This window comes from Falco naumanni, chromosome 19, assembly GCF_017639655.2.
Source record: "Falco naumanni isolate bFalNau1 chromosome 19, bFalNau1.pat, whole genome shotgun sequence".
NCBI lineage: Eukaryota > Metazoa > Chordata > Aves > Falconiformes > Falconidae > Falco > Falco naumanni.
This window is the reverse complement of record NC_054072.1, coordinates 3,148,210-3,174,153: the sequence shown is the minus strand read 5'-3', so window position 1 is coordinate 3,174,153 and position 25,944 is coordinate 3,148,210. Positions and strand designations below refer to the sequence as shown.

Genomic DNA, 25,944 nt, shown 5'->3' with positions numbered 1-25,944 from the left:
CATTCTTGGTGTTAATCGAAAAGGTAACATTTGCACGGTTTATTTTCGGGCTCCATAAATCTCATCACCTTATTAGTCCTGTGGTAAAACTACTGTGTATGAACACAGAACTATAGAATGATCTTGGTTCAGAATTGTGTTTTTTAGCGGTTAAAGATGTAACCAGATGGTCTTTATGTTCTTTCATATGAGAATCATCTGCCCAGTTTTATTTCTGCCAGTTCTCTGACATTTGTCACCACTTGTGTCTGCTCAGTTGCAGAATATATTTATTTTTAATTTGTCTTTCTACAGTTAAGCATTTCAAGTATCTTCCTGGAATCCTAAAAAACATGGCATTGTTCTCACGTCTGCAGGCTAGGAAATGAAGTTGATTTTCACCCAGACAAAGCAAATATTTAACCAAGGAAATGGTTATGTATGAGATACTGTATCAAAATACGATTGAAAAAAGTTATCTGTAGGAGAGAGCTAACAGATCGGGAATTGTCACTGGGAGTGTAAGCTACAGTCTGGCAGTGTACTTGAATACTCCAAAGTGAAAATGCTGGTGACTTTTTCTTTTTCAGAAAAAGCGAGCTACTTTTTATGAGAATATTATGAAGGCAATGAGACCTCAACCAGAGTACTTTGCTGTTGGATACTATGGTCAGGGTTTCCCCTCTTTCCTCCGGGTAAGAATTCTTCAGCCCTCAAGTTCTGGAGTGGTGGGTACTCTAAAAGTTGCAACTTTTGCAGAGCTTCCAAGAAAATTCAGGCACCAAACTCCTTTTCCTTTGAATGACACTGAGAGATCTGAGTCCCTTAAGTATTTCAAAGCATTTCAGCATATGAAAGAGAGACAAGTAAGAGACCAGATTTTACCAGCTTTACCAGATGTTACCAGCTTTAATAAAGTCAGTGTGTTGCAATAGGCTTTGTTAGATGACTGGTATGTTCTTATGTGGACTTAAACAGAATCTACCTTTTGTATCTGTCTCCTATAGGCTTCCACAGAAATATGGTTGTTGCCATTAGAATATGTTTAGCTTGTAAAGGATTTATCCCGTTGCTTTTCAGCCTGAATCAACCTAATTTTCAGGACATGGATCATTTCAGTGCTCAAGCACGTTAGTGAGAGTCTGGCCCACGCAGAAGAATTAAAATGCAAAGATGCTTCCTGTTTGAGATTGCTGCTAAGCATTGCTGGATCTATGCTAGCTGTAATACAAGAATCCAGCCAAAGTGAGTCAGATGGGCAGGGTGCAGCGTACTAGATAATCTTCCTGACTATTACGTAAAATGAAGGAACATTCGCATTTTCAGACTGGAGTTGTTTGAAGCTGCTGATCTTAAATGGAAGCCAAGCTTAACAGAAAAGAAAAACGTTAGCTTAGGACTGTGTAACTGGGTGGTATAGAAGGCTTTCACCTCCGGGTCATGTTTTTGAATCCATCCCTTCCAGAAACCACCACTGCTTGGTGGCCAGTTTGGAAAAATAATTGGCCATGGTCTGTTCTGAAGTCTGTAGTGCAAAACTGCCTTAGCTGGCCCTTTCACTGCCGGTAGCTGAAGAGAACGAGGAAAGGAACGGAGGTAAAACTCGTGTCTTTGCACACAGGGAGATCCCTCCGTTAACTCATACCATAAGCGGTCTGGCAAGGAGCTTGCAGTCCCCTGCATTAAAGAACTTTCCAGCACATATGTTCTCTTACTTATGAAATCTCAGCCAGAGGACTGATTTTGCGTTGAAGGTGTGTGTTCTTAGAGTGCTAGAAAGCACAAACATTTTCGGTAACACCTGTGTGGGGAACAATGACTTTTCTAGGCAAGTAAGAGGTTGCCATTGCAGAGCCTTGTAGAGCTCCCGAGAGTTGCTACACTCTTACTCCAGCCTGTGTTTCTCTCGTGTGTTCTGATGGTTAAGCTAGGAGGGGAGCCTTCGTATAAACTAGATCTCTGAGACTACTCCGTGTACGTTTGGAAAGCTCTTTCTCACTGCTTGGTTTAGTGTTAATTCTCTTTTTCTTCTGCTACCCACAGAATAAAATTTTTATCTATCGTGGCAAAGAGTATGAACGAAGAGAGGACTTCAACCTGAAGCTATTGACCCAGTTCCCTAGCGCTGAGAAGATGACCAGTACTGCCCCTCCAGGAGAAGAGATCAAGTCTTCTCCTAAACAGTGTATCTTTTGGTTCTAATACGTTTTGGCACGTTCAGGATCTGCCCCTTTCCTAGAATAACAGAACTGGTAAACGACAATAATAAACAAGGAACTTACTGCCCCAAGCAGAACTTTGAAAGCCAACACTGGGCATTTAAATAAAACTGTCCGGAATTGCAATAGCGAACTTAAACATACTGAAAAAGAGAGACAGCTTGATATTGTCAGAGTTAAACCCGTTGCTGTTAGGATGAAACCTTAACAGATTGCAGGTCAGGATGTCTTGTGCCTTCTTTTCAAGCAGGTGGTGTTGCCTGCTGTAGCATAAGTGTGATCCAGTTTGGTATTTTCGGTTGAAAGAGGTAAAATACAGGCAATGGAAGTGGGATATAAAGGAGGTGGAAGCATGCTGTCTTCTTACTTGCAGTTAACCAGCATTTATTAAGTGCCTGGGTTGTTGTTTGGTTGTTTTATCCCTAGAAGTCACTTTGTAAGAAGTGTGAAGTAATTATGTTGATGAGAGTGTTGGGTGAAGAGCCCTCCCCCCCCCCCCTTTTTTTTTTCCCCACTTTTTCTTTATGCTGGCAGAACTCCAAACCACGTGCCACAGCGCACCACTAGGCTTAAGATCCTCATTCTCTTCATTGTGAGTATGACCAAGTGGAACCTAGTGAAGATGCTTCAGATCCTTGTTTGTGTCTTCCACTCGGTAGCGGGTGTGCTCCTGGCAGATGTACACCAGTAAAAAAACCAAGTTACTGAGCTTCTAGCCCGTGTTACACAAGCTGGTGTTATACAGGCCAGACTAGAGAATCTGATGGTCCATTTTGGCCTTAAAACTCTGTGTACAAAGGCACAGCTCAAGCAGTGATACCAGATGCTTCCCTTGCAATAAGCCTGCCAAGCACTAAATCCACATAGGAAATTAAAATTCATTCAAGACCAAACTTGGTATCAAAAAATGCCTCTTCTATTGCTGCTTTGTTTCAGCTACTTCCTTTGCATCTGTTTGTGTTTGTTCTAATGTTTTTGGCTCAAGATGAACCTGAACTGCAAAATTTGGATCCAGATCTGAACTCTTCCAAAAGTTTGGGGGTGTTTGGTTCCGGGTCTTGGCATAGCCCCATTATAAAGGGGAGCAGCTGCATAGCTTGGATTTGGTACAGGTTCTTCTTGGACTCTTACAAACACCTTCTGAAAAGATGAGGAGCCGGAGTGCCCAGATCACTGTTGTGTTAGGCAGGCGGTGGTGGTTCTGTAGTTTGTTTTAATTTCATGCTTTTTTAACTTCCTTTGTCTCGGGCTCCTTTTTACTTTTGCTCAGAATCTGTTGCCTCGCCTCTTTGATGATCAAATGCCCTGTTCTTCCTGTGTGTGTTTCTTAGTACGGTGTGCTGGAGCTACCAAGTGAGCTGTACGTGGTCTCAGGGAATGCCTACACGCTCAAACGGGCTGGTCTTCACCAGTTCTGGACTAGAAGCTCTACAGCATGCTTAGCGTGGCATCAAGCCCAAGCTAATAAGCTCTCCTGAGAGAAGGAATATATTAGCTTGGGCTCAGTGCTTGATCTAATGTGGCTATGTGGTTTTGGGTTCAGATTTGGCTAGTAGCCAGCTGGCTCTTCAATGCAGGCAGGATGACCTTGCCTTGCTTTCAAAAATAATGTTTAGAACTACCCTCAGTGAAGTAAAGGATGTATGGGGCTACCTTACCCACCAGTAAAACATTGCCACTCAGAGGGCAATTGGCAGGTAATTCACAGAAATAATCTATTAATGTGGGTCAGGTTGTCCTTTACTTTTCCACGCAGGTTTTCACTTCTGTAAAGCCTTCAGTACAATCCTTAACACAGCTCTGGAGGAAGAACATTGCAAGCTGTTGTGTTTAGGGATACTATTATGTAAGGGTTGGGGTTTTTTTTTATTTCTGCATGGTTCACAGGTGCAAAAGCTGAAGATGAAGTAGATATTAACTGATGAAAGCCAGCCTACTTTCTTCTGCTAGCTTATTGATCTAAAAAGTGGGAGGGGAGGAGGGGCAGCTTCACTGGACTGGAAGGGTCTGACAAAGAACTGTTGGGGTGGTGGGGGAGAGAAGAGACAGATGCATCCATTACAGAACCTAGTACAGAATCTTGTTTTCCTGTCCCCAGAGTAGAAATCGGTAGCACCCAGGCTTCCTAGGGATTTCCTGGGGAATTTCAATAGTTGGAAGTGTTTGTACAGCCCTTATCTTCTTGAGCCTGTAGTTCATGAGTAGCATACAAACTACAAGAAGCAATATAATGCCTGTGATTGTTGATGAACTAGTAAGTATTTTTCTTCAAATATGATAAGAGCACAGGGAATTGTTGAGAAGTCTGACATTTGATGAAAACAGGTAGGGTATTTCTCTCCCTCTCCTGTTTCCCCAAAAGAATTCATAGTTTTTCATCCTTAACTATAGCTGCTCAGATGTGCAGTGCTTTATTGTGAAGCCTGTGATGAACCTGCCACCTAATTATAAAGATAAACCTGTTCCTGAACAGATCTTAAAGTAATTTCTTTTCCTTTTCTTTCAACATTTCCTCTATTTTTTTCAGCTAGCCTAGGCACAAGGTCAAGTGCCTTTGTCTTGTGTAAATCTGTTTCACAGTCCAGTTTAAACTTGGTTGGTTTTGAGACCATTTATGTAAGGAGGGTGGGAGGTGAGAAAACTCACCATTTACTCTGCTTCTTTCTAGCTACTACAGAGCAAACGAGGTGCAGCAGTTCACGCACTCCCGACCAGTCAGGAAAGGAGAAAAAGATCCAGACAATGAGTTTGCTGTGAGTTTGCTTTTCCCTCCACTTGTTTTGCTATACAAAATGCAGAAGAAACAAGGGGCTGCACTTTGCATTGCAATCTTTACAGAAGGCCAGTGTGATAGTGTCAAGGGGCTCCGTAGCTGAAATTGTAACGTCGAGAATCCTTGATCTAGAATCCATAAATATTGTGCTAAGCACAGCTTCCTACGGAGTACAGCTGTGTGTCTGGTAGATTGTGACTGATGTAGCCGTGCTGAAGGAGGCCGGCCATTAATCATGAAGGATCAGTTCCATTCCAGGCCAACTTTTTAAGATTTGCAGCGGAGAGCGAGCCTCGGGTGTAGTGTAACAGCACGTTTCCTTGCTGCCCCTGCGGCATGCTGGTGCTCGTGTGTAGTGCTTGGGCATGTTGCATACAGCTCTGGCTAAATATGCCAAAATCGCAGCTCTGCTAATAGTGGCCCACGTGGAGGGTAACAGCTTACTGCTGCTCGTGTTGGTACCATTTAAATAGCAGAGGGAGTCTTCCTTGCCAGAAACACTGGGTTCCATCCCAATCAGTGAAGGTGAAAATCGCTGTGTAAGTCCTGCCAGCTAGTTCTGGAAGCCTGGTTCTGTGCTCTGCCACAGAAGGGAATTGAATTGCAACAGCGGTATTTTCCTTACCTCTTGGAATTTTCTCCTTCTCTAACCAGAATATGTGGATAGAAAGGACGACGTACACGACAGCGTATTCGTTTCCAGGCATCCTCAAGTGGTTTGAAGTTAAACAGATTACAACGGTGAGTTCTGCAGATGGGCTGGGTCTCATCCCCTCCAATCCTTGGCGAAGTAGAGAGTTTTGCAACAGTTAGGACAGCTAGTCCTTCCACTGTTGGATGTGGCACACCAGTAACTTCTGCTTCAGGTAAAAGCAGATGTATATCTTCTTGGATGTGTTTGTCCTTTGCATTTTGCATCTGCAGACAGCTTTACCCCAGGCAGCAAAGTTCTGTGTTGTCTGTATCACACGTGGGAGGGTGGTTACTGCTGCAACACACTCCACAGTCAGCACTCAAGTCCTGAACTCTTGTTCCTTCGGGTTAAAGACCATTCTTGCATTCATCTGTGGGTGACAAGATAGTTAGCACAGAGGGTCCAAAATCCTCTGCTGGAAACTATTGGGCTGCAATTTGTATATGAGGAGTTACTTGACTTCCAGGGGAGAAAACTGAAGGTTTATTGTGTTTCTTCTTTCTGTCAGGAAGAGGTCAGCCCTTTGGAGAACGCCATCGAAACAATGGAGCTCACCAACGAGAAAATCAGCAACATCGTCCAGCAGCATGTCTGGGACCGGAGTCTTCCTGTGCATCCTCTCTCTATGCTCCTGAATGGGATCGTGGACCCAGCGGTCATGGGGGGATATACCAACTATGAAAAGGTCCGTTTCACGTTTATCTCTAGCTCAGTCTGTTGACCTCCGCGGTGTTGAAGACCTGGATTGAAACGTAGGAGATTCGAGTTCCATTTTGCATTTTGTAGTCGTATCTGTGCTCAGAGCTCAATGAAGAAAAGAGCAACGATAAGAGATTTCCACTAGCCTGCAGGGTGGAAAAACCCCGTGTCTTTCGTGTTTGGGGTTAGTGGTGTGCATCGCCACAGAAACGAATGATCCAGCCCTTCTGGGCCTTGTTTACGGTGATGATGATAACACGATTTTACCTTGCGGGGGCATTGAGGTGCTTGGTCAGCCCAATGAACAGTGCAAGTTAACAAAAGCAAAAGAGCTAGCGTTTCTCGATTGTATTAACAAAAAATGGTAAGGCAAATAAGGATTTCTCTTTTCCAGCAGATAATCTGTCTTTAGAGTCTTGCAGCAAAGAGCGTATATTTCAGGGAAAAAAACAGTCTTTCCTACCCGGGTTTATTCAGTTAACTTCAGTTGAATAGTGTATGTCCTTCCCTTTTTGTGATGTTTAACTTAAGCTGTTTATTCCCAGTATCTAGTGATGATATTCCCAGCACGAAATACATTGCTTAGTTCCATAAACTGAATGGATGGTGTTAAAGCATTTAATTCTCCTCAGATGTGCTCCAGTCACATGAAATGAAGTGCAAAAGTTAAATGGGAGAGGGTCTGATTTATCTGAGGTCTAACTCTGCTGATTCCAGAGGAGCTGCATACTTTGCCAGGGCTGAATTTGGCCCTACATCCTCCCATTTTATGAATTAAGGTTGACATAAAGTTTAGAATTACGAAAGTGGGAAAGCAGTTATAACTAGGAAGCACGGAGTATCTGTAACCACATCTGGAAATACTCATTTCTGGTTCATATTTTCCTGTTTCAGCTGAAGATCAGAACATTTGGCGTTTGTGGGCGGCTAAAATCTTGAGTTTTAATTGTTTTATTGTAGCCAAAAGCCAAAGTCTGTGTTTCTAACATGCGCTTTCTTCTTGCAATAATTAAACACTTTCAAGAAAAATCCACTGGGACATACCCAGCAGTCCTTTCCCAGGCTCACCTCCTCTTGACATCAGCCTTTTTCAGAATCATACCACTAGACCTATAAACACTTGGACATACAGTCCAGGTAATGGAACGCAGGACGAAGAAATATATGCAGAGGCTGAAATAGATCAGAGGCGCGTTTTAAAACCGAATGAAAAATGACTGGGGATTTTATCTAAGAAAAAGAAAAATGAAATTCCTCGGCCCGGGAATTGTGATGCATTTCAATGTAATACACTGTAGCACATAATGTGAATCGCCACAATTTGGAGGCTTCAGTCCAGGAGGGCGTACTTGTGTTTGTTCAACTTCAAACTGGTACCAGATTGGGTTGGTTAAAGGTAAACACGTAAGAAGTGTGGACTGAAGGTGCTTTGTTGAGTCAAAACCTCAACACAATGTTTATTTCTGTTTATTTCTGCTGCATCTTTGTAACAAGCCCCGTGTGAAAACGTTGGACTTAAATTTTAGAGCTTAAGGAAACCGCAGGCAGGGGATGTCCTGTTCACCTTTCTGCAGCTGAGGTTGGCTGCGTGTCGTTGTGTACTGTAGGTCACTGAATGCTAAAAATTAAAGACTTTTTGAAGTGAGAACTCAACAGACTGGATCTGCTACTCGCGTTTGAGTGACAAGTAACATAACCTAGGTTATTCAAAGCAATTCAGTTTTATGAGAAGGGAATTGGAATTGAAGAAAACCCTTCCAATGAAGTGACTTTTTTTTTTTTTTTTTTTTTACATATCTGTGTTTCACTGAAAAAGTAGTAATATTTATTTAAACAGAAAAAAAGTTTTTCTTCCCAGTTCTCAGCAAATAACCATGGCTTGTCCCTCAGCTTTGTGTCAGGGAAATAGCAAAATTTGGTTTTAATGAGAGAAGTAATGGAAGTGAATTGGTTTTAATTAGAGTGGTAATGGAAATTAATTGTCTTTACAGGGATCTTTGGCTCGGAGTTAACTGTGAAAGCATTGTGTAGTGTCTGTTTTAGCTTTTCCCTTTGCTTTCAGGCCTTCTTCACAGAGAAGTATCTTCAAGAACATCCTGAAGATCAAGATAAAATTGAACTGCTTAAGCAACTAATTGCTTTACAGGTATTGTAGTGGGAAAGAAGTGGAAGCACTGTATGTGAGTGCAGGTCAGTTCCAGCATCATTGTTCTGGCGAGAGAATGCAGATAAATGCTGTAAGAACAATCCAGATATGTGTCCGATTGGTTTTTATTTGAAGGAAAGTGTATTCTAGAAGTGTGGCTTGGAATGTCCCATGTATCTTGTGTTGCTCTGAAACTTTATTTTGAAATATTTGCCAAGGTGGCATAGATTTTTTCCTTATGAGTGTAACAAAATATCTGTTACCTTTTCATGAAACAGTCAGACCTAGTATTTTGTTGGTCTGACCATTGAAAATTGTCTATTTTGACCTGCATGGAAATGAAGAATTGCCCTGTTTTCTTGTAATGCAAATTGCATCCCTGCAGACCAGTTTTTTCATATTTCCACGCAACAGAGCCCAGTTAAAGCTGCCTCACAGTCATACAGCTCTGGGGGCTAAGGAGTGAAACTCCAACATTTAACGTGTGTGTTTTCCAAGGCAGAATATGGAACCTGAGCGGGGAAGAGGGAGCTGTAGGTATAGATGAGTAAAATGTGATGTTTGTTGAACACGTGGAGCTCAAACAGTCAAATTACCACAGCGTAAGATGCTAAGAGTCGGTAGATGAGCTTCCTTACTGTATGATCAGGTGGGTTTTGCCTCTGCAGAGTCAAACCGCGTTTATTTAAGTCCTTCGGGTGCATCTGAGATGTTTAATGTGTTCCTTCCTGGAACAGGAGAGCCGGTTTTTCCTTTTGAGCTTCACTTGGTTCCTTCTTTTAGATGCCGTTGTTGGCAGAAGGGATTAGGATCCATGGTGAGAAGCTGACAGAACAACTGAAGCCTCTCCATGACAGACTGACAGCCTGTTTCAAAGAGCTGAAGAAGAAGGTGGAGAAGCAGTACGGTGTGATAACTTTGGTAAGCGTACCCGGTTGTTTAGTGTTTTTACCTTACAGAAACACATCTCTCCCCTTTCCCACTTGTGAGTTAGTGCTAAATGATTTATCACGAGTGCGTTTGCCTGCAGCCTCCCTCCCTCACCGAAAGGAAACAGAGCAGGTCGGGCTCTGTTGTGCTGCCCTACATCATGTCTTCCACGCTGAGACGGCTCTCTGTCACATCTGTGGCATCTTCTGTGGTCTCTACATCTTCCACGTCATCTGATAGCACTTCTTCCAGACCAGGTTCAGATGGGTTAGTAATCAGCCTTTACACGGGGTTTACAAGAGTGGGGATACGCCTTTTCCAGAGTTAGTTACTCTTAAAATGAGGATTTATTCCATGCAGAGTAGTGATACCTATGCGTTTAAAACTTTAAATGGAGGCCAGTGTTGTTATTCCATTGTACAGACAGGGAGTTTGAAGCACAACTAGGGATAGTTCTGGGAATTGAACCCACGACTGTCTGTCTCAGGAGTCACAATTATCTACGTGATACTGAAGAGGGATGGAGGCAGTGCATTTCAGGTGCACAGTATTTTTGTTTTGCAGGAACGCTGGAAAACAGCTGTAAGATATTACAAGGTAATTTAGCTTGTTGTGGTCTGCAAAGGGGTGCATTGTCACGGGGTGATTGTTCCACCTACCTGGTTGCAGGTGCATACATGGCATTAAAAGGAGCTGCCACACATGGAAACATTTCCTGCTTTTGTGTACATTTGGTTTGCATCTGTGATAACCAGGGAGTTTGGGTGCCTTGCTTAAGGTCACACAGAGACTCGGTGGCAGGGTTAAGCATAAATGCCAGTCTGGCTCCCTCTGCAAGTAGATCACACTTTACTTTGTACCTAAGACACGATACTTAAAACTTCTAGGGTAGCTTACGAGCACAAATCTTACTGAAAATTCTGTGGTCATAACTCCGTTTTTCACAGTAATCTTGTATGCAGACAAAGAGATCACAGCTTTTTAACAGACAGTGCTTTAAATATCTGGTGGACTAATGTTTCATGCGTTTTCGCTGTTTTGGTGTGGGCCACAGATCTATTCTGGAGCCTCTCTTGGAGAGAAGAATATCAGCAGGACCCAGAGCTGAAGATTTGCCCATGAAGGATGATGGTGATAACCGGATTAGTAAACTGAAGCGGAAGGAGTGGAGTATTAGCAAGTCTCAGGTTATTGTAGAGAAGGAGCCAGAAACGGAGCTGACTTCCAAAATGGTAAAAAAAAAAAAAATTAAAATTAAAAAAGCAATAATAAAATCCACAGCAGGAGATTGTAGAGTTTCCGTTCCTTTCAGCCATGCTTGTCATTGGGAACTTCATTAAATGGTGGGAGGGGTTCAAATACCAAAAGCCTTGGTCATCTGATTAATTCTGACTTTTTTTTATTTGGAAAACTTGTGTCACAGACCCAACTGCAGTTTGGCTTAAGGTACAAACTGGAAACACGAGGCACCGATGTTTCATCTAGGTGCTCAGTGCTCTTGTTCCTTGTTAGGAGCCGAGGACTGTGTGGTGCACTCAGCACCACGTAGAATTGTTCTGTTGTTGTTGGAGCAAACAGATACTGCTAGCCCACTCCAAAATCCAGCTGGCAAGCCAGATGTTCAGCTGCTATCAGTCAGCATCACTGCACAAATCAAATGTGCTGTAAGGTAAAGATCAGTTTGATAGACTGGGGAGATGAAAAAAGATCTCCTAGTTAGGTCACCAGCTTGGGACTGAAAAACTGGTTCTTCCAGCCTGTACTCTGCTCCAGACCTCCTGTGTGAGGGCAGGAGTGTTTACTCCTTGAGCAGATTATTTGCAGGAGAGGAATAAAAGAGAATCTATACCCCCACAGGAGCGTTATAATGAGGAATGTGTTGGAGACTGTTAAGCGTTAAGGTTGACAGTGGGATTTGGAATGATCACCTAATACAAATGGATAAGTTTCAGCCCAAAAGTAGAGTTGTATGACCTTGGAGTACTATCCTGCTTTGTGCAAAGACTGTGTTACACTGTCACAGAGTATGCGAGAATTAGGTATCTGAGTATTTAAGCCAATGGCTCAGTGATACTGATTTGACTTAACACAGGCTGCATAAATAATGAGAAAACATGAGTTCTTCTATTTCCCTTTCTCTCCCAAGCTCTCAACTGAATCTGGCAGGAACAGGTTATGCTGCTATATATTCAGGAATTCTCATCAAATCTGAGTGATGCTGCCAGCACTTGGAGTCTGCAGCTTGTTTATGAAAAGGGGAACTTGGTTCTAGAATCAGGTCGTTCGGTATTGACAGGCTTCCCACTCAAGTGGAAAATCTGGGGTTGTAAATATGAGTGGTCCAGGAGGCCTGGCCCTCTGCCCCTGGAAGAGCTGCCGTTGAATTAAACGGGTTTAACCCACAAACTGTGATGTCAGATGCTGATCACTTTATTAAGTACAACGCGAGAGAAAAGATCTGGGAGGAAGCCCATCTGTATCGGCCGGTTCGCTAGGACAGTAAGGCATGTCTGTCCAAGACTATGCGTTGCAGCGAGATGCAAAACAGAAGACGCACCCTCCCTGCTCCCCTCGTGTCTCTGAGGGCAGATTCCATGTGTGATCAGCTTACTGGAGCAAATGAGCCGTCAAGGGTTCGACTCCTGCTTAACAACATTGCAGAGTGCAGGGAAAGCTGTTCTTTATAGCGGGTCTGTTCCATAGCTGCGTCGTGCAGCACAAGAATTGGACAGACTGATTTTATGCAGCTCTTGACTAAGCTGCTCGGGAGCTTGAAAGCCAGAGGGAACCAAAGGCTTGCTGTATGTCCAGCAGCTTTGGTCTTTTTAAGTTTTATATTCACTGTACACCAGTGTGTGGTCCCCTCAGTTGAGCAGTTCAGTATTTCTCACCCCGCAGATCTCTAAAAAAGCCCAGTAATTATAGTGACAGCCTTCTCCGTAAAGCAATAAATTATTATTTAAAAGGACCATCATATTCTTGCATTGGACTCTTGGCTCCTTGTTCTGGTGGCCTGAAGAGCGCAGAGGACGTGTGTGACACTGGAAGGAACTGGAACGACATCTCCCGAGTCCCAGTTGCTAGGGATTTTCTCTGTAAAGCCTGGTTGAGACTTGTTTCACAGCGCTAAGGGTATGCTGGATGATACCAGCTGTCCTGGCTTGCACCCAGAACGTCATCTTTTATTCTTCTTGGAAAAAAGTTTTTTCTTCCCCCCCCACATTTGTTCACAGAACTGCTAATCAAGTGCCGCAGTTTTTCAGCCTGATGTCTTCCCTTCTTAGTTAATGCACTAAGGTTGTTAAAAACAGTTTACGATTGATACCCAGTTAGTAAGGTCCCACAGAAAACTGGAGGTGTCGGAGGAGCACAGCATATGCCTTCTGACATGGCTTAGCCAGTGCGGTGGTTTCACTCTCACGTTTCACCTGAATGCACCTTCCCTCCTCCTGCTCGGCTTTTCTGGAGCGTGTTGATGCCTTTGTGTCGGGTCTGATGAGCTGATGTTTGTGCAGCCACCTTGCTGACTGCTAAAAGTTTGGTTTGCTCTTTGTTTCAACCAGGGCATGTCAGGAAAAGCACAAAGGCCAAAGAGTCTTCAGCTGGGAGACAACAGACTGACTTTGCTTCAGGGTTCCTCACTCCAGCAGCCAACGCCTCGCAGCCCGCCACCCATCACTCCCAAAACCCCGAGAACCCAAAGTAAGTTCTGTTACAGAGCAGCTGCCGCATCTGTCGGGGCCGTACCTGGCAGTAGGAATTACTGTGTGTTTGCTGGGGAAGCCTCACTGGCGAGGGAAAGAGGGAAGAACTGCCCTGCAGTCGACTGTGGGCTATTAATGTTGGTAGATATCTTGGTGAGATAACAGAATTTGGCAGTGTTATCAAAGGCACGGCAGTCATACTTGTGACTTACGTATCGCTTGTTAAAATTGAGTATACCAGAGAAATTCCAGAGAACAGTTTTGATCTTTTTCGGTTTCTTTTTTGTTTTCTCCCGTACTGGTTTGTGGGAAGGTATATTGAACTTCAAGGTGAACATCACGTGTCATCAGTGTAGATGCTTGTAAATGCATCCCGTCAGGCGGCTGCAGCACATAGCAGAGGATTATCTCCTGTGAATTCGCTGGATGGAACCGCAGCCATCCAGCACGGTATTTCCGATCAGCTCCGAGGCTGAATTTTTTCTCTGCAAGCCCTGAAGGCTTTGTTAATTTAACGAACAATAACCCTCATCACGTGGCAAAAAAGTTTTAGAAGTTGCACTGCAGCTTGGAAACTCACTGGTAAATGTTACACCTGAAAGAGACGGAATTTATCTTGAACAATAAGCAAAATGACTAATTGGCGCAGTTACTTTCCAGTAAGCCCTGTCGTTAATTCTGGAGCAACATATAAATACGGCTGAAATAAAAATACAGCTGCAGTGTCACCACTGACAGCTTCCTTGCTTGTCGTTGCATTTCTCCCTCTACTGCTGTTTTTTTTTAAAAGAACAGAAGATCATGTGTAGGACCTGACTGCCCTTCCTCTTAGGTGGCTATAAATTCAGTGTCCAGTATAGATAAAGTCAGAATCCAGTATAGATAATGTACTAAACAAGCATAAAACTATCGTGAGAGGGTTAAAACCAAAAAAATGGGTATCAGGGGTGGGGAGACAACGAGAAACACAAACAAATGCAGGAATACTATATGAAGAAAGATACGCGAAAGGAATGTGAAACCTCACTCTTCTACTTAGCAAGTGGTTTTAATTGCCATTAGTACCAGGACAGCTTCCCAGGAATTCTTCTGAAGTTTGGGTACTTATCTACTCCATCAACTGGAGTTAAAATCAAAGTGAATTCTCAGGTTGAGGCCCAGGCTGAAAGGAGACCCCAGTGAACGTTGCAGATGTGATAATGGATTCAGTTTTCTGTTCTCTCAGGCATGCATTTTTCACATACGCTTAGATTCATTTGATGAAGATGGAACTCTTCTGGGCATTTTGAACTTCAGGGAGATACAACTGTGACTTGACTTTGACAGATCCATTTGGGTTTAGCTGCTACAGCAGAGAACTGTTAGCGGATCAAAAGCACGAGATCTTAAGTGAATCTCCCTTAAAATTCTACATGGTCGATCCCATTTCCCATTCCCTTTCCACCTACTTTAATGTCTTTTCTTATTATTGTTGTTGCTTCTAGGTTTTCCCTCATTGCAAGCTGATGGATTGGCAACTTCTAGCTTACCGAGCACCCCACCCCCACCTCCGCCCAAAAGCAAACCCTATGAGAACAGCAACCCAAGGAATTCTGTGGAGGTAAGGAAATGAGAGCTGACACTTTTTTGGAGAACAGCTTTTGAGAAAGAAACGCCAGTGGAATTTTCCAAGCTGCTTCTAGGGTGGTGCTACTTGAAACTTGTCTAATCATTTTACTGGTTCACTCCCTGAAACCACAAAAGAATAAAAAAAGTTTTTTGCTTCGGGAGAAGGCCATCAAGTGCAGTCCCTTCTTTTCCAAGTGGGAGTTGTGTTGTCCTTGGTTAGGCAAACTGTGTGTGGGGGTGGGAAGATACATTGAAAACAAAGCACAATGATTGAAAAGTTTCAAAAACATGTTTGATGTAAAATAGCGCAGTAATCTAGTCTTGAAACAAGAAGGGGAAAGAATTCACACATCTGCAGAAATTACAAATGTCTCCTTTTGAGTCCTCAGCTCAGAAGAACCTAGTTTTTCAAAGTATGTGTCATTAGTAACTTAAACCAGCCTGTTTAGCCACACCATCTTAGCCACAGCCTTTTTCTCCATTTCGTGGAGTTGGTTTCCTTTTAGGAACATCAGATTGCCACTTTTCTTTATCTTGTATCTTCTAGGAACATCAAATTGCCACTTTTCTTTACCCTGTATCACTAATGTTTCTCTTACACTGTGGGATGCCCAACGGCTCACAGGTACTTAATGTGCAAGGACTCGGCTCATTGTATCAGAATCATTTTTTCTGCCCCTGAAATTCAGGTGCTTCTGGTCCAAGACACTAATTGCTCTCCAATGTGCAGCAACAGAAAGCATCCTTTTGTAACTGTGAAAGCGGGGGGATGTCTTCCCCAGTCTGATTTGCAAAGAAGATTTACAGAGTACCTTAATGAGATGAACTGGAATTTGCCCCAAAAGAATTTAAAGGATGACTGCCCTTAAAATATGCTACCTCTCACAGCGCAGGGAGACAAGAAAAGAGCTCATCACTTAATTCTGTTAGAGAGAGAGGGATGAACACTGCATAAAGCCTTGATGCATGGGATAAATAGGAGGTTTTCCATTTTGCCCTTCATTGGGTCAGAATTGACTGTGCTTCTGAAAAAGGGCAATATAGCTACTGTAGGTGCCATGAATGGCAGAAATATGCCAGCTCTAGGGATGCTGTGGGAGTCACTGGTTCAAGAGGATTAATAAAAGAGCCTCTTTCCCTTGAGTCTTGTAAGAAAACTAATTACTAACATGTTCTGGCTTGCAACATTGACCTTGGCTTGCAGCCAAATGAAAAGGATTCAAAGGGCTGTAAAGAGAGATTGTAAAAGTATTTTCTGAAGGGCTTTGTTACATCGTTGTTGTTGTAGAGTTGACTCTGTCCTCCTTCAGCTGAAATACTCCTGAAATCTTGACAGTTTTGGCTAAGCCAGTGGGTAAGCCACACAAGTTTCCCATTCACCTGGCCTTTCGCATCTCAGTTGTTTACAGGATGCCCCTTAAAAAGAGCAGAGACTTGAAGGAGCCCACTAGCGCAGTTTTCTGCGAGAACTAGAAACATCCTACAAGCCCCTGTGCCTGGCAGGGAAGCTGTGGCATGCCTTAGTAGAACTTCACTTGCTACCGTTTCACGGAGTTAGTTGTAGCATTCTGATTTGGAAGCGTTTTACATCCTTTTGGCCCCTACTTGGTGCAGCTCAACGAGCCAGCAAGATAAATATAGTTGAATTTTGAAACCTAGAGGAAGATGGGTTTATTGCCATTTTACTGATAAACAAAAGGTGGGACGGAGGGACAGATGGCTCTGACTTGAAGTCAGGCTGCAGGTCAGAAGCGACTAAAGTCTTTCCGCAACTAAAGCATATTCTAGCAACTAAAAGGCATCTGCTTCTGTTATTTCCTGGGGATCTGTCCTTGTTTGCCCCTGTCATCAATTTGATGTAGTACAGGGAGGCTGAATTCAAAGATTTGGTCCTGAAAAACACATCAAGTAGTACAGGACCTCTTGCATTTCTTGTTCGGTGAAGCAAAATGTCCTAACTTGCCAGTAATGGCTTATTTTTTCTGTGTGTTTTTGTTTTACCTTCTCAGGTTGCTCCACCGCTACCCAGCAGACGTGAAGCCAAGCCTCCCCCGCCACCCCCAAAAACCAGAAAATCGAGCGTTGTCTCTTCCGAGCAAGGTTTGCAGTGAGGACCGTCACTTGCTGGTCTAACAGCAAGCGCCTGCAGTGAAATGGACATTTTCTTTTTGCTGACGTGCTGGGGCTCTCTGACCTTACGGCTGGGTGATCTCACTGCCATTCCATTCACTCCCCTTGGAGTTTTCTTTGGGAAATACCAAAAGGAACTGTGCTGGTGACTGTATTCCCTAACCTCTGGTTTATCTTTCCAGTATTGAGACACTAATCGCATTGCAGAAGTCGCCCTACTGGAATTCTTGTCTGTCTTTAGTCTTTGTCTCTCCTGAGGTTTTTTTTTCCGCTGATGCAGTTTCGGCAGCTCATTCCTAGTGTAAACCTGGCACGGTAGCGATGTGCACCAGTGTTTGAAACAAGCCACGCCGGTGTGAGCTGTGTCCTACAGTATTTGCACAGAAGTTCGGTACAGCTTTACAGCTGTGCTTGTGCCCTGATCCCTCCTGTCCCTGAAGCATCACCCAGCCCTGAGCTGCGTGAAGCGAAGCAGACCGCAGCCGTTCCGAAGTTGTGAGATGTCAGGTGCCGGTGTATGATGAGCAGTCTCCTAAGATTCTTGATTGCAGGCAGAGACCTGAGCATTGTTAGCAGAATAAGAAGTCTTTTTTTTTTTTTTTTCTTTCTGCTAGTCATCATATATATTTAAGATGAAGGGCAGACATTCTGCCTTACACCATCACTGCTCGAGTCGTGGCAGTTGCTTGCTCCCAATGGAGAGTTTAGGTTCACCAGTATTTTGTCATAATTTCACTGTTGATTCTGGTTTTAACACTACAGAGCAGTTGATACTCCTCCCTGCATTATGTTACCTGCTTGGTTTGCACTTGTATCTGGGGTTTGGTACAATATTTCATCTTTTTGCTTTTTAATAGGGTGTAAAAAGTTGCTTCCCTCCTGGGAATATGTAGAAGAGTAGAAGCTGAATTGGTACCAGCACCATACTGGTACCAGCAACTCTGAGAGGATAGAGTGTGCAAAACTAATTATGCATCCTGACCTCAGAAACAAAGTCTGATAGTAACTATAACCTTTACTTTGGCTGGGTGGATTCACACAAATATAAATAATTCTCATCCTCTTTTTTTTTTTTGTTTGTGGTTTGTTTTTTTTTTTTTACCCCTTTGTGGCAGTACTTGCACTTTGTTCCCTAGCCTCCTTTCACCTAGGTTTGTAACCACCAGTAGACTTCAAGGAGCAGTTTAGATCTGGGATGCATGTGCAAAACTTGCTAATTAACCTAATTTCCTGTTGCTTGGATTAGTCCAGCTTTCTGCAGCTTTTCTTCCCATGGAGGATGGGATAAACTGTTTAATTTTTCTTTTAAGTTGTTTATTCCCTGCTCTGTCTAAGCATCACTCTTTCTACTTGTATAGAGAAAAAATGACACGATCTTAGGTTTTAAGGTTTTTAAATTCACGTGATCCGCGCAGGAAAAGGCTGTTGCCCACTGTTAGAATAGCCTGTCCTCCTAGTTGCATAGTGACCAAAAAATTGACACAAATGTTGTTATATTAGGACCAGATGGGCCTTAGACACAGCATTTCTCTGTGCCTGAGCTGCCACTGAAATCTTCCAGGTTAAAAACCAGGACGTCACCAGTTGCGATTAGTTCATGGCAGATGCATCTTGCAGCTTTCAGGGCTGCGTGTCTCTGAGCTCTGTTATCAGGGCTGCAGCCCTGGGGCGGGGGCTTACAGGGCACTTCTGTCCTGCTGAAACCAGAAACAATTCAGTTAAAAATTCGCTTGCAGTGCATTTCTATTCTGTTCTGCTCTCAGAAGATCCAGGTGACTCTGAAGATCGCAGCTCTTTTTTTGCTGTGTGGAGCAGGATTCTCTAAACTGCCTGTTTCGGAACTGATGCCTTCTGAAGAACTTCACTTTTCTCGTCAAGCTATTTAATTGAAACTATCTTTATATATTTCTCCCCCGGACCCCAGTTGCAGCTGCCTGATGGTGCCACATTTCCCAGCAGCAGCAAAGCCAGTGAAGTTTGAGGTTTTCTTGATTGGGAAGAATTAATTCTCTTGTCACATTCAGGCAGAATATTTTGCCCTGCTATTCTGCCTGTGTGACTGCCTGTTTATAAACACAGCATTTGTGGGGGCTGTTATTTTTTACTGATGTTTTCCAGGAAAGGGAGAAACATCACTTGTTGTTCTCTTTCACTGTGGAACTTGGGAAATACGGGAGTTTGCCTGCAAAGTTTAGATTCAAACTTTTTGGAAAGTCCAAAGTTTCCTAAAACCTCATCATAAAGAGGGACCAGTGGAGGAATTTGGATCCAAGTTTCTGAACCTGCACAAAACTTTGGCTGTTTGCTTACAGGTTGCGGCCTCTTAATTTATCATCAGTATTGATGAAGATTCTGTCATCAGTTCTCTCTTCCAGGAAATAATTTTGCTTGTTAACTGTAGCTCTCATTTAGCTTCTGATTATCGGGTAGGAGACGGGGACACCCACTAAAAGCGCTGCTGAGGGCGTTGCTCACAGTAGTAGGTACAAATACTGTTGGGTTGGGGGTTTTTTGCAGGCCACTGCACCATTATGCTGCTTGCGTGACTTAAATGGGTTTCATTACCTTACTGAAAAATTGAAGGTCGTTAAACCTGATGAAAGCTTTTCTCAGCAAAGCCTTTCTCAGGGAAAAATAAAGCCAATGAAACCCTAGGGTTGTTTTTTTTTGTTGTTGTTGAGACAGAACTAGTCCTTTCTTTGGTTCTTCTGCGTTACGTTGGCTTCAGTGAAGGAAACCTGCAGAAGCTGTGGTGGCTTTGCTGCCTGCAGGGCTCCGTAAGGGACAGCTGTCACCCAGGGGTCACACAGATTCTCATCGCAGAGAGGCCGGAGACGTGTTGGAAGTGGCGCCGCAGTCGCGTTGCATGCACCCGCCGTCGTGTTTGCTGTAGCACACGTACAGCTGCCTCTGGGTCGTTGCCTTCTCAGGGGAAATCTTGGAAACCTTTCTGGGCACCCTGAGCATGGTTCACCCCCTCTCCCTGGTGCACTGTCAGCTCCACCTTATGTTCTCGGACATAGATGCTGCTTGACTTGAAAACCGCAGAGTTTTCTTGCCTTTCGTTTTTTGTCCGCTTCTTCCTCTTCTTGTAAACTCTGTCTGCCTTCTGCTGCACGTCATGAACCGAAGGATCCTCTGAAACTTCACTTGAACCAGAACTTTGTGGTGAGAATTTTGCTTTAGGAAGAACAGCAGGACGTGATCTCAGTTGTAGAAAAGCACATCTGAACACCACCCGCTGTTAATGCAGTGCCTGTCCCTACCCTACATCAGCCTGTTACGCGGTCTAGGTACCTTTTCAGAGCAGGTTGGCTTTTAACTCCTTTGGTAAGTCAGCAGAAACAAAGGAGGCTGTAGCAATCCCAGCTAAGGGGTTGTCGGTCCTGGGTAGACCACCTAGCTATCAGGTTTGGGTATTTTGGTTTCCAGTGACTTTTGAGTCTTATTTCCCTGCCTTTTTTTTTCATCTGCTTTAATAACCTTTTAACTCGTAGGTGTACCTTGTGCATTCAGCAGTTGTTTTTTTCCTGGAGGACGGAACTGGTCCATGCAGAAAAACCTCTCTAGAGGAAGTCTGACCTCGGGAAGAATTTTTCAGCTGATCTTTAATGACTCTTTGACGTAATGCTCTGTAACTGGAGGGGTCTTGGTCCTGACTGCTGGGGTTTGCAGTTTTACGGACTAGGTTTATGAACAGAGTACTTAGCGTGGGAGTGATTAATTATCCTCTCCCCTCCTTTCCTTCCTTGGATCATGCAGCTGCCAGTCATTAGGAATAAGGACAGTGGTTTTTCTCCTCTGTGCCGATACCTGAGCCAGCGAGGTGCCCAAGTCACCCGGAGAGTCCCAGCAGCACCCCAGTGCCCCCAGAAGTCCAGGTAGCTTCAGTGCTTTGTGATTTCAGCAGTGGCTTCAAGAGGCCTTTCATTTCTATTTTGATCTTTGGCTTCTACTATACTTTTTCTATAGGGTTAGCTCCTTAAGAAGCAGGGGAGGTCCCTTCCCGTCTGTGCTGCCTCGCAGTTGCGCTGTCTCACCGGGCAGGTTCCTTCTCTGGCTTTGCTGTCCACGCAGTCCAGGCTTTTCTTCTGGCTGCCTTTGTGTTCTGGCCAGATGGACACTTGTCCAAGTGTCATCACCATCCAAGGGGGCATCACCCTTAGCTGGAGGGGAAGGAACAGCTGATGCTGAAGGACAGAGTGAGCACATTTCCCTTCCGGAGAGATTAGGGGCTGAAAATGCAAATTTGCTGTGCCAGAAAGGGGTTTAATGGTGAGAGATTTTTTTTTTTTTTTTTGGCTTTCTAAGCTTTATTTGTATTCTAGAGTCTGAAGTGCTGTAAAGTCTTCCTGCTTCTCCTTCTTGCCTTCCAGCAAACTCACTCACAAATAGGCGTTGGGTTTTCTTAAATGTTTTGCTGGCTGTGGTACGTCAAGAGTTACATTCTCAGCGTAGTTTGCTTGGAGCTACAAGATGGAATTTCTGTCCTGTGCTTAAATGGTTTAGGGCTTCGTGCCAGTTTTAGAAAAAAGCATTGTCTTCTAAGTGTCAGATTTTGAAAGGCAGTTGGGCATTTAAGTGTGTGAATAAGCATGGGGCCTGACCAATTTTAATTAAGTGGAATTAAGTGCCCACACTGAAGAGAAATCCCACCAGACCCCTGATTTATTTATTTTTTAACAGTTACCTACCTGCTCTTTGATACGGTACCTGACTGACTGAAGTTCTGAGACTGAATTTTGAAAGCCAATTTAAGGTCTCGCTACTTAGTTTGCAAAATGAGCATCATCTTTCCATGTTAATTGGATGCTTTTGGAAATGTCATCTCATGTCTTTTAAATTAGAGGGCTAAAAACGGGAGCAGGGGACTCGTCCGTAATGATGTCATCTCTGCACACCAGAAATGAAAGCAAACAGCAGCACTTCTACCCGATCCATAGTTTTGAATAAAACAAATCTCAAAGTTAAATATCCCGTCTGTAGAGAAGACAAAATCTAATCCCATTTCATAGTCGTGCTGTTCAAAGCTAGTGTTAAATTTCAAGTCTTAGAGGGTTGGTTTTTTTGTTTTTGTTTTTTTTTTTTGATAAATATGCTCAACACTTGTTTTCTGGAGCTTTTAATTAAAATTTGTCATGCTGGGATAAATTCCTTTAAAAATGTTACAGGCTCTAATCCACACCAGGGGAAGAGAGAAACAGACAGCTTTCCATTTCAGTGGATTATTGGATTAGGAAAGGACACCAGTTCCAGTGAGAACAGCTCTGTGATCTGCAGTGGCAGAAAATCCTGTAATGTATATGCAGTGGGGTTTGAGAACCTGCATCTAATAACCTTCACGCTGTGCAGCCCAGTGGATGTTCCACAGATTAACAGTGAGTTAGATTTGTAGTGATAACGGCCCAGATTTTCTCTCCTTATTTATTTTTATAATTGTAAATGCAAGTAATAAGTTTAAGATGTCTGTAATTTAACTGTAATCTTTTTTTATATATATATAGTGAAAACATTCCTGACCCATTACTACCTTCTTTCAATTTTTTTTTTCTCTTTTAATTAAAACCTCTTATCTTACATTTACTGTTGCAGACCAAATTATCTAGTGGACCAGGATGAGCTTTTCCTAGGACTACATCAGAAAGAAAAAAGTAAACCAGTAATGGGATTTCATTGCATGGCAGGAGAGGGGCTTTTCAAAAGCAGGTGAGGTTCACCTAATCTGCTCCTTTTAACAGTAAAGCACCTTTAGGGCACTAACGGAGATCACACAAAGGAACACAGAGGAGCTTAACAAAAGGTGAAAAGCATCTGTTTATGCTGTATTGGTCTGACTGTTCAGGTTTCAGGCTGTCAGAGAAATCCCTGGATGTGCATGACTGCATACTTGGAACCTGTTTTTCACATGCATGGTCTGCAGGTTTTGTCTTTTTTTAAACAGAGGTGTAAGTCCTCAGCAGCTCTGAAATTCAGCCCTAATATGCATGGTATTAATTGATGTCTGGTTTTTATTGTCGGTGTTATAAAGGTTTCATGACGTGTTAAACCTTTGGGGTATGTTTGTCTTGAATTCAGGAGAATATGGATATTGTGTAACGTGTTTTTGTGAATGTGTTTTGAGATCCTGGATGTGATCCTTTAGCTAAACTAAACACCCACCTCTGCGGACTGCAAATACCACCCCACCCCACCCCCCTTTTCTTTAATTGAATCAGCAAAAGATACAGCTTTTAAACTGGCTCTGAAGAACAGAGTAGGAGCTAAGCTTTGGAAAGGGAGTCTGCATCTCTCTGGGTACATGACATATGATTTACTAAGTCTGTAAAGCAAGGTGTATAAATTTTCATGGTTTTTTTTAAAATATATTAACTGTTGTAAAGTTTGTAAATACCTTTTTAAAATAAATGTAGTTTTTAATGCGTGAACCAGTAAGAAAAGAGTATATGAAAGTGTCTCATGCATGGGCTATTGAAGTGGGAGTGGAATTAATTCCAACAGTAAGTTTATTCTTGATTTTTAACAAAGTTGTACTACCGTTTTATCCAGAGACTAGTGAGATCAGACAGTGCCTTTGTCCAGGCATTGTCTGTACATGTGAAACAAAAGCTGTCACGTCCAAGTTTTCATTGCAGGACACAAAGCAGACCCTGTGCTGCTGAGTCCCCACTGCTGGACCAGAATGTTGCTCTTTTTACACGTAAACTAGTAATCTAATCCACACAACAGTTATCTTCTACTATTTGAATGCAACTTCAGAGTATTTATTCACATAATGCAGTCTAAGCAAAGGCCGTTGGAAGAGAAATTGATTTTAACATAGCTTTGAAATTTTATTCTGGGTCTGTTGTTCCGTTTCGCTTTGTGGGTTTAAATCTTCTTTCGTCTAGCTTCTCCTTCGATCAGACTTTCCTGTAAATACAAATCATAACGCTTTTTTTGAAGAGAAGAAATAACTTTGATGATGGAATTTTAACGCCTGGTCAGATGCTAAAATATTCATAGCGTGGTCTCCATTGGAAGGAGGATTAGAGCGATATAAATCTGACCCAACCTGATCTCTCTGCCACCTGCCCGTGGATCTGATCGTGCAGTATAATGTAACTGACGCTTATAATGGCCCTTTTCATCCCAAAGTGCAGGACCACGTTTACATCTGTTAATGGGTCCACCAGCAGCTGTTGAACGCTACACTTGACAGCAGTTTAGGACAAGGAGCGTGAACATGCACAAAGCATCGGTATGTAGAATGTCTCGGTCAGCTTAAGCAGTTGGCCAAGAGACCAGAGACACGAAAGCTGTGCTGGCCAGAGTGTTACAGGGTCTTTGTGGAGTGCCACAGTTGCCCTGTTACCACTCCCTGTGTACCTTAGGACTGTTCAACTGGAAATCGTGTTCCTGCGGCACGTACTGCTGGACCTGGTCTCCTACTTGACTCTTTCTTTATGTTCTTCCCTCCCAGCTGAAAGCCTGAAGTGGTTTGGATAGAAGCATTGTCTGAGCGTGTTATTTTTTTCCCCCTACGTGCCTTAGCTAGGTGTAGGTGTATTTTTGTTTGTGCTCGCCACCAGCTTCTCCAGGAAATTATGGAAATCGATTTAAAAAGTTTTTCCATGGGGTGGATCATTGCTGGACACCTCCCCTTTTATTGCATAATGTTCCTGTAGCAACTCCAGGAATGTGGCACATCGGAAAAGCTGCATCTGGAAAAAGCTGAACTTGTTTTCGGTGTCATCAAGCAGCTCAAAATAAGGAGGGCACGTAATTCAGACTATGCTACAGGAAGAAGACATGCAAACTAGTGTTTGGTGCAGAGGCTTAGACCTTTTTACATTCATGTGCAAGATTACTGGCTCTTTCTGAACAAACTTAAGAATATTATTGGGGAGTGGGGAGTGTCTTAAGCTCAGCAAAGACAGGCCAAGTTGCCCTCAGTGAGCAAGAAGTGTCAAGGACTCATTTGAAATATCCTGATAATTATTCTGGTATCTTTGCCTGCCTAATATAGTCTCTTGTAGTAAACAAACAAAAAAAAATAATTACTGTTGCTGGCTCTTTATTCTGCAGGTAGCACTGCTGTTGGAAGCCAGAGTCACGCACAAAGATTCCATTTTATATTCAGTAGAAACAGCATTAAAGGTGACCTAAAAAGCCCTGTTGTTTAGGTAGTTTCTGTGTGAAAATCCAATGGAAGTCAGGCTCTGACCTGTCTGCATTGCTGTTGCAGAGTTTATGAGCCTTTATTCAGGCCAGATTTCAGTGGAAGGCTAGAGCGCATACTTGAAACTTTTGGCCTTGGCTTCAAAAATGAAGTACAGATTGAGTGTTTCAACTTTTAGGACAGCTCAGAGACGCTTCCCAGAAAGTGGTGACCATCTGGCCTGATCAAGGTGTTGCTATATTAATTAAAGAGCACATTTTTGCTGGGGAGTGTTCTTTCTGTGGCAGTTGGTTTGCATGTGAAGCCGCTGCTGTCATTGCATTAGAGCATCTAATGGAAAATACATTTCCCAGTCTGGGGACCTTGGGAGCAGCAGCTTCCATATGGCTGGATCCTTTAGCTGGCAAAGTGCGCCTTTGAAGTTAAGCATCTGTGAATGCTGCATAGATTTGTATTAAGGTAGAATGCGTTTGACTTTATTTTGTTTTTAATTGAGGGAGTAATGACATTGCTCCAAGGGAAGCATAAGAATAATGCAGCCCTGTCCTAGGACTGTAGCTCTGAGGCACTGGAGAATGATGCAGATAATCAGCATGGCCACATGTGGACTAAACTTGCATGTCTCTTCCTCCTTCTCCACCACCTTTTGTCCCTTCCCTCCACGCACTGTCCCAGCCTGGACCAGTCCCCTAATTTTCCCAGAATGATAAAAGGAAAACACATGTTACTTACCATGGCTTCCCTCAGATCACTGAACCTGGAGCGCTGGTACGAGCCTGGGCATTCAGTCTTCTGCGCTTCCCCTAATTTTTCCATTTCATTTGCAATCTGGATTGGGAAGTGATACAGCCTTCATGAAAGGAGATTTTTCTGCTAAAGCAACTTTAGTTACAGGTGAGGATGA

At 43.2% G+C, this 25,944-nt stretch overlaps 1 protein-coding gene across 1 annotated transcript in view; it reads left to right on the top strand.

The window, feature by feature from the left end:
- The window catches only part of DOCK5 (dedicator of cytokinesis 5), an 86,164-nt gene extending 62,410 nt beyond the window's left edge, over positions 1–23,754 (top strand). The window contains exons 40-52 of the mRNA XM_040618037.1: positions 570–674; positions 2,023–2,164; positions 4,598–4,679; positions 4,867–4,951; positions 5,626–5,712; positions 6,174–6,350; positions 8,427–8,510; positions 9,294–9,431; positions 9,541–9,707; positions 10,495–10,672; positions 13,004–13,142; positions 14,629–14,744; positions 16,762–23,754. Coding sequence (XP_040473971.1) covers positions 570–674; positions 2,023–2,164; positions 4,598–4,679; positions 4,867–4,951; positions 5,626–5,712; positions 6,174–6,350; positions 8,427–8,510; positions 9,294–9,431; positions 9,541–9,707; positions 10,495–10,672; positions 13,004–13,142; positions 14,629–14,744; positions 16,762–16,863 — 1,602 coding nt within the window. The 3' untranslated portion in view covers positions 16,864–23,754. The remainder of the gene's footprint in view (positions 1–569; positions 675–2,022; positions 2,165–4,597; positions 4,680–4,866; positions 4,952–5,625; positions 5,713–6,173; positions 6,351–8,426; positions 8,511–9,293; positions 9,432–9,540; positions 9,708–10,494; positions 10,673–13,003; positions 13,143–14,628; positions 14,745–16,761) is intronic.
- Positions 23,755–25,944: the final 2,190 nt, after the last annotated feature.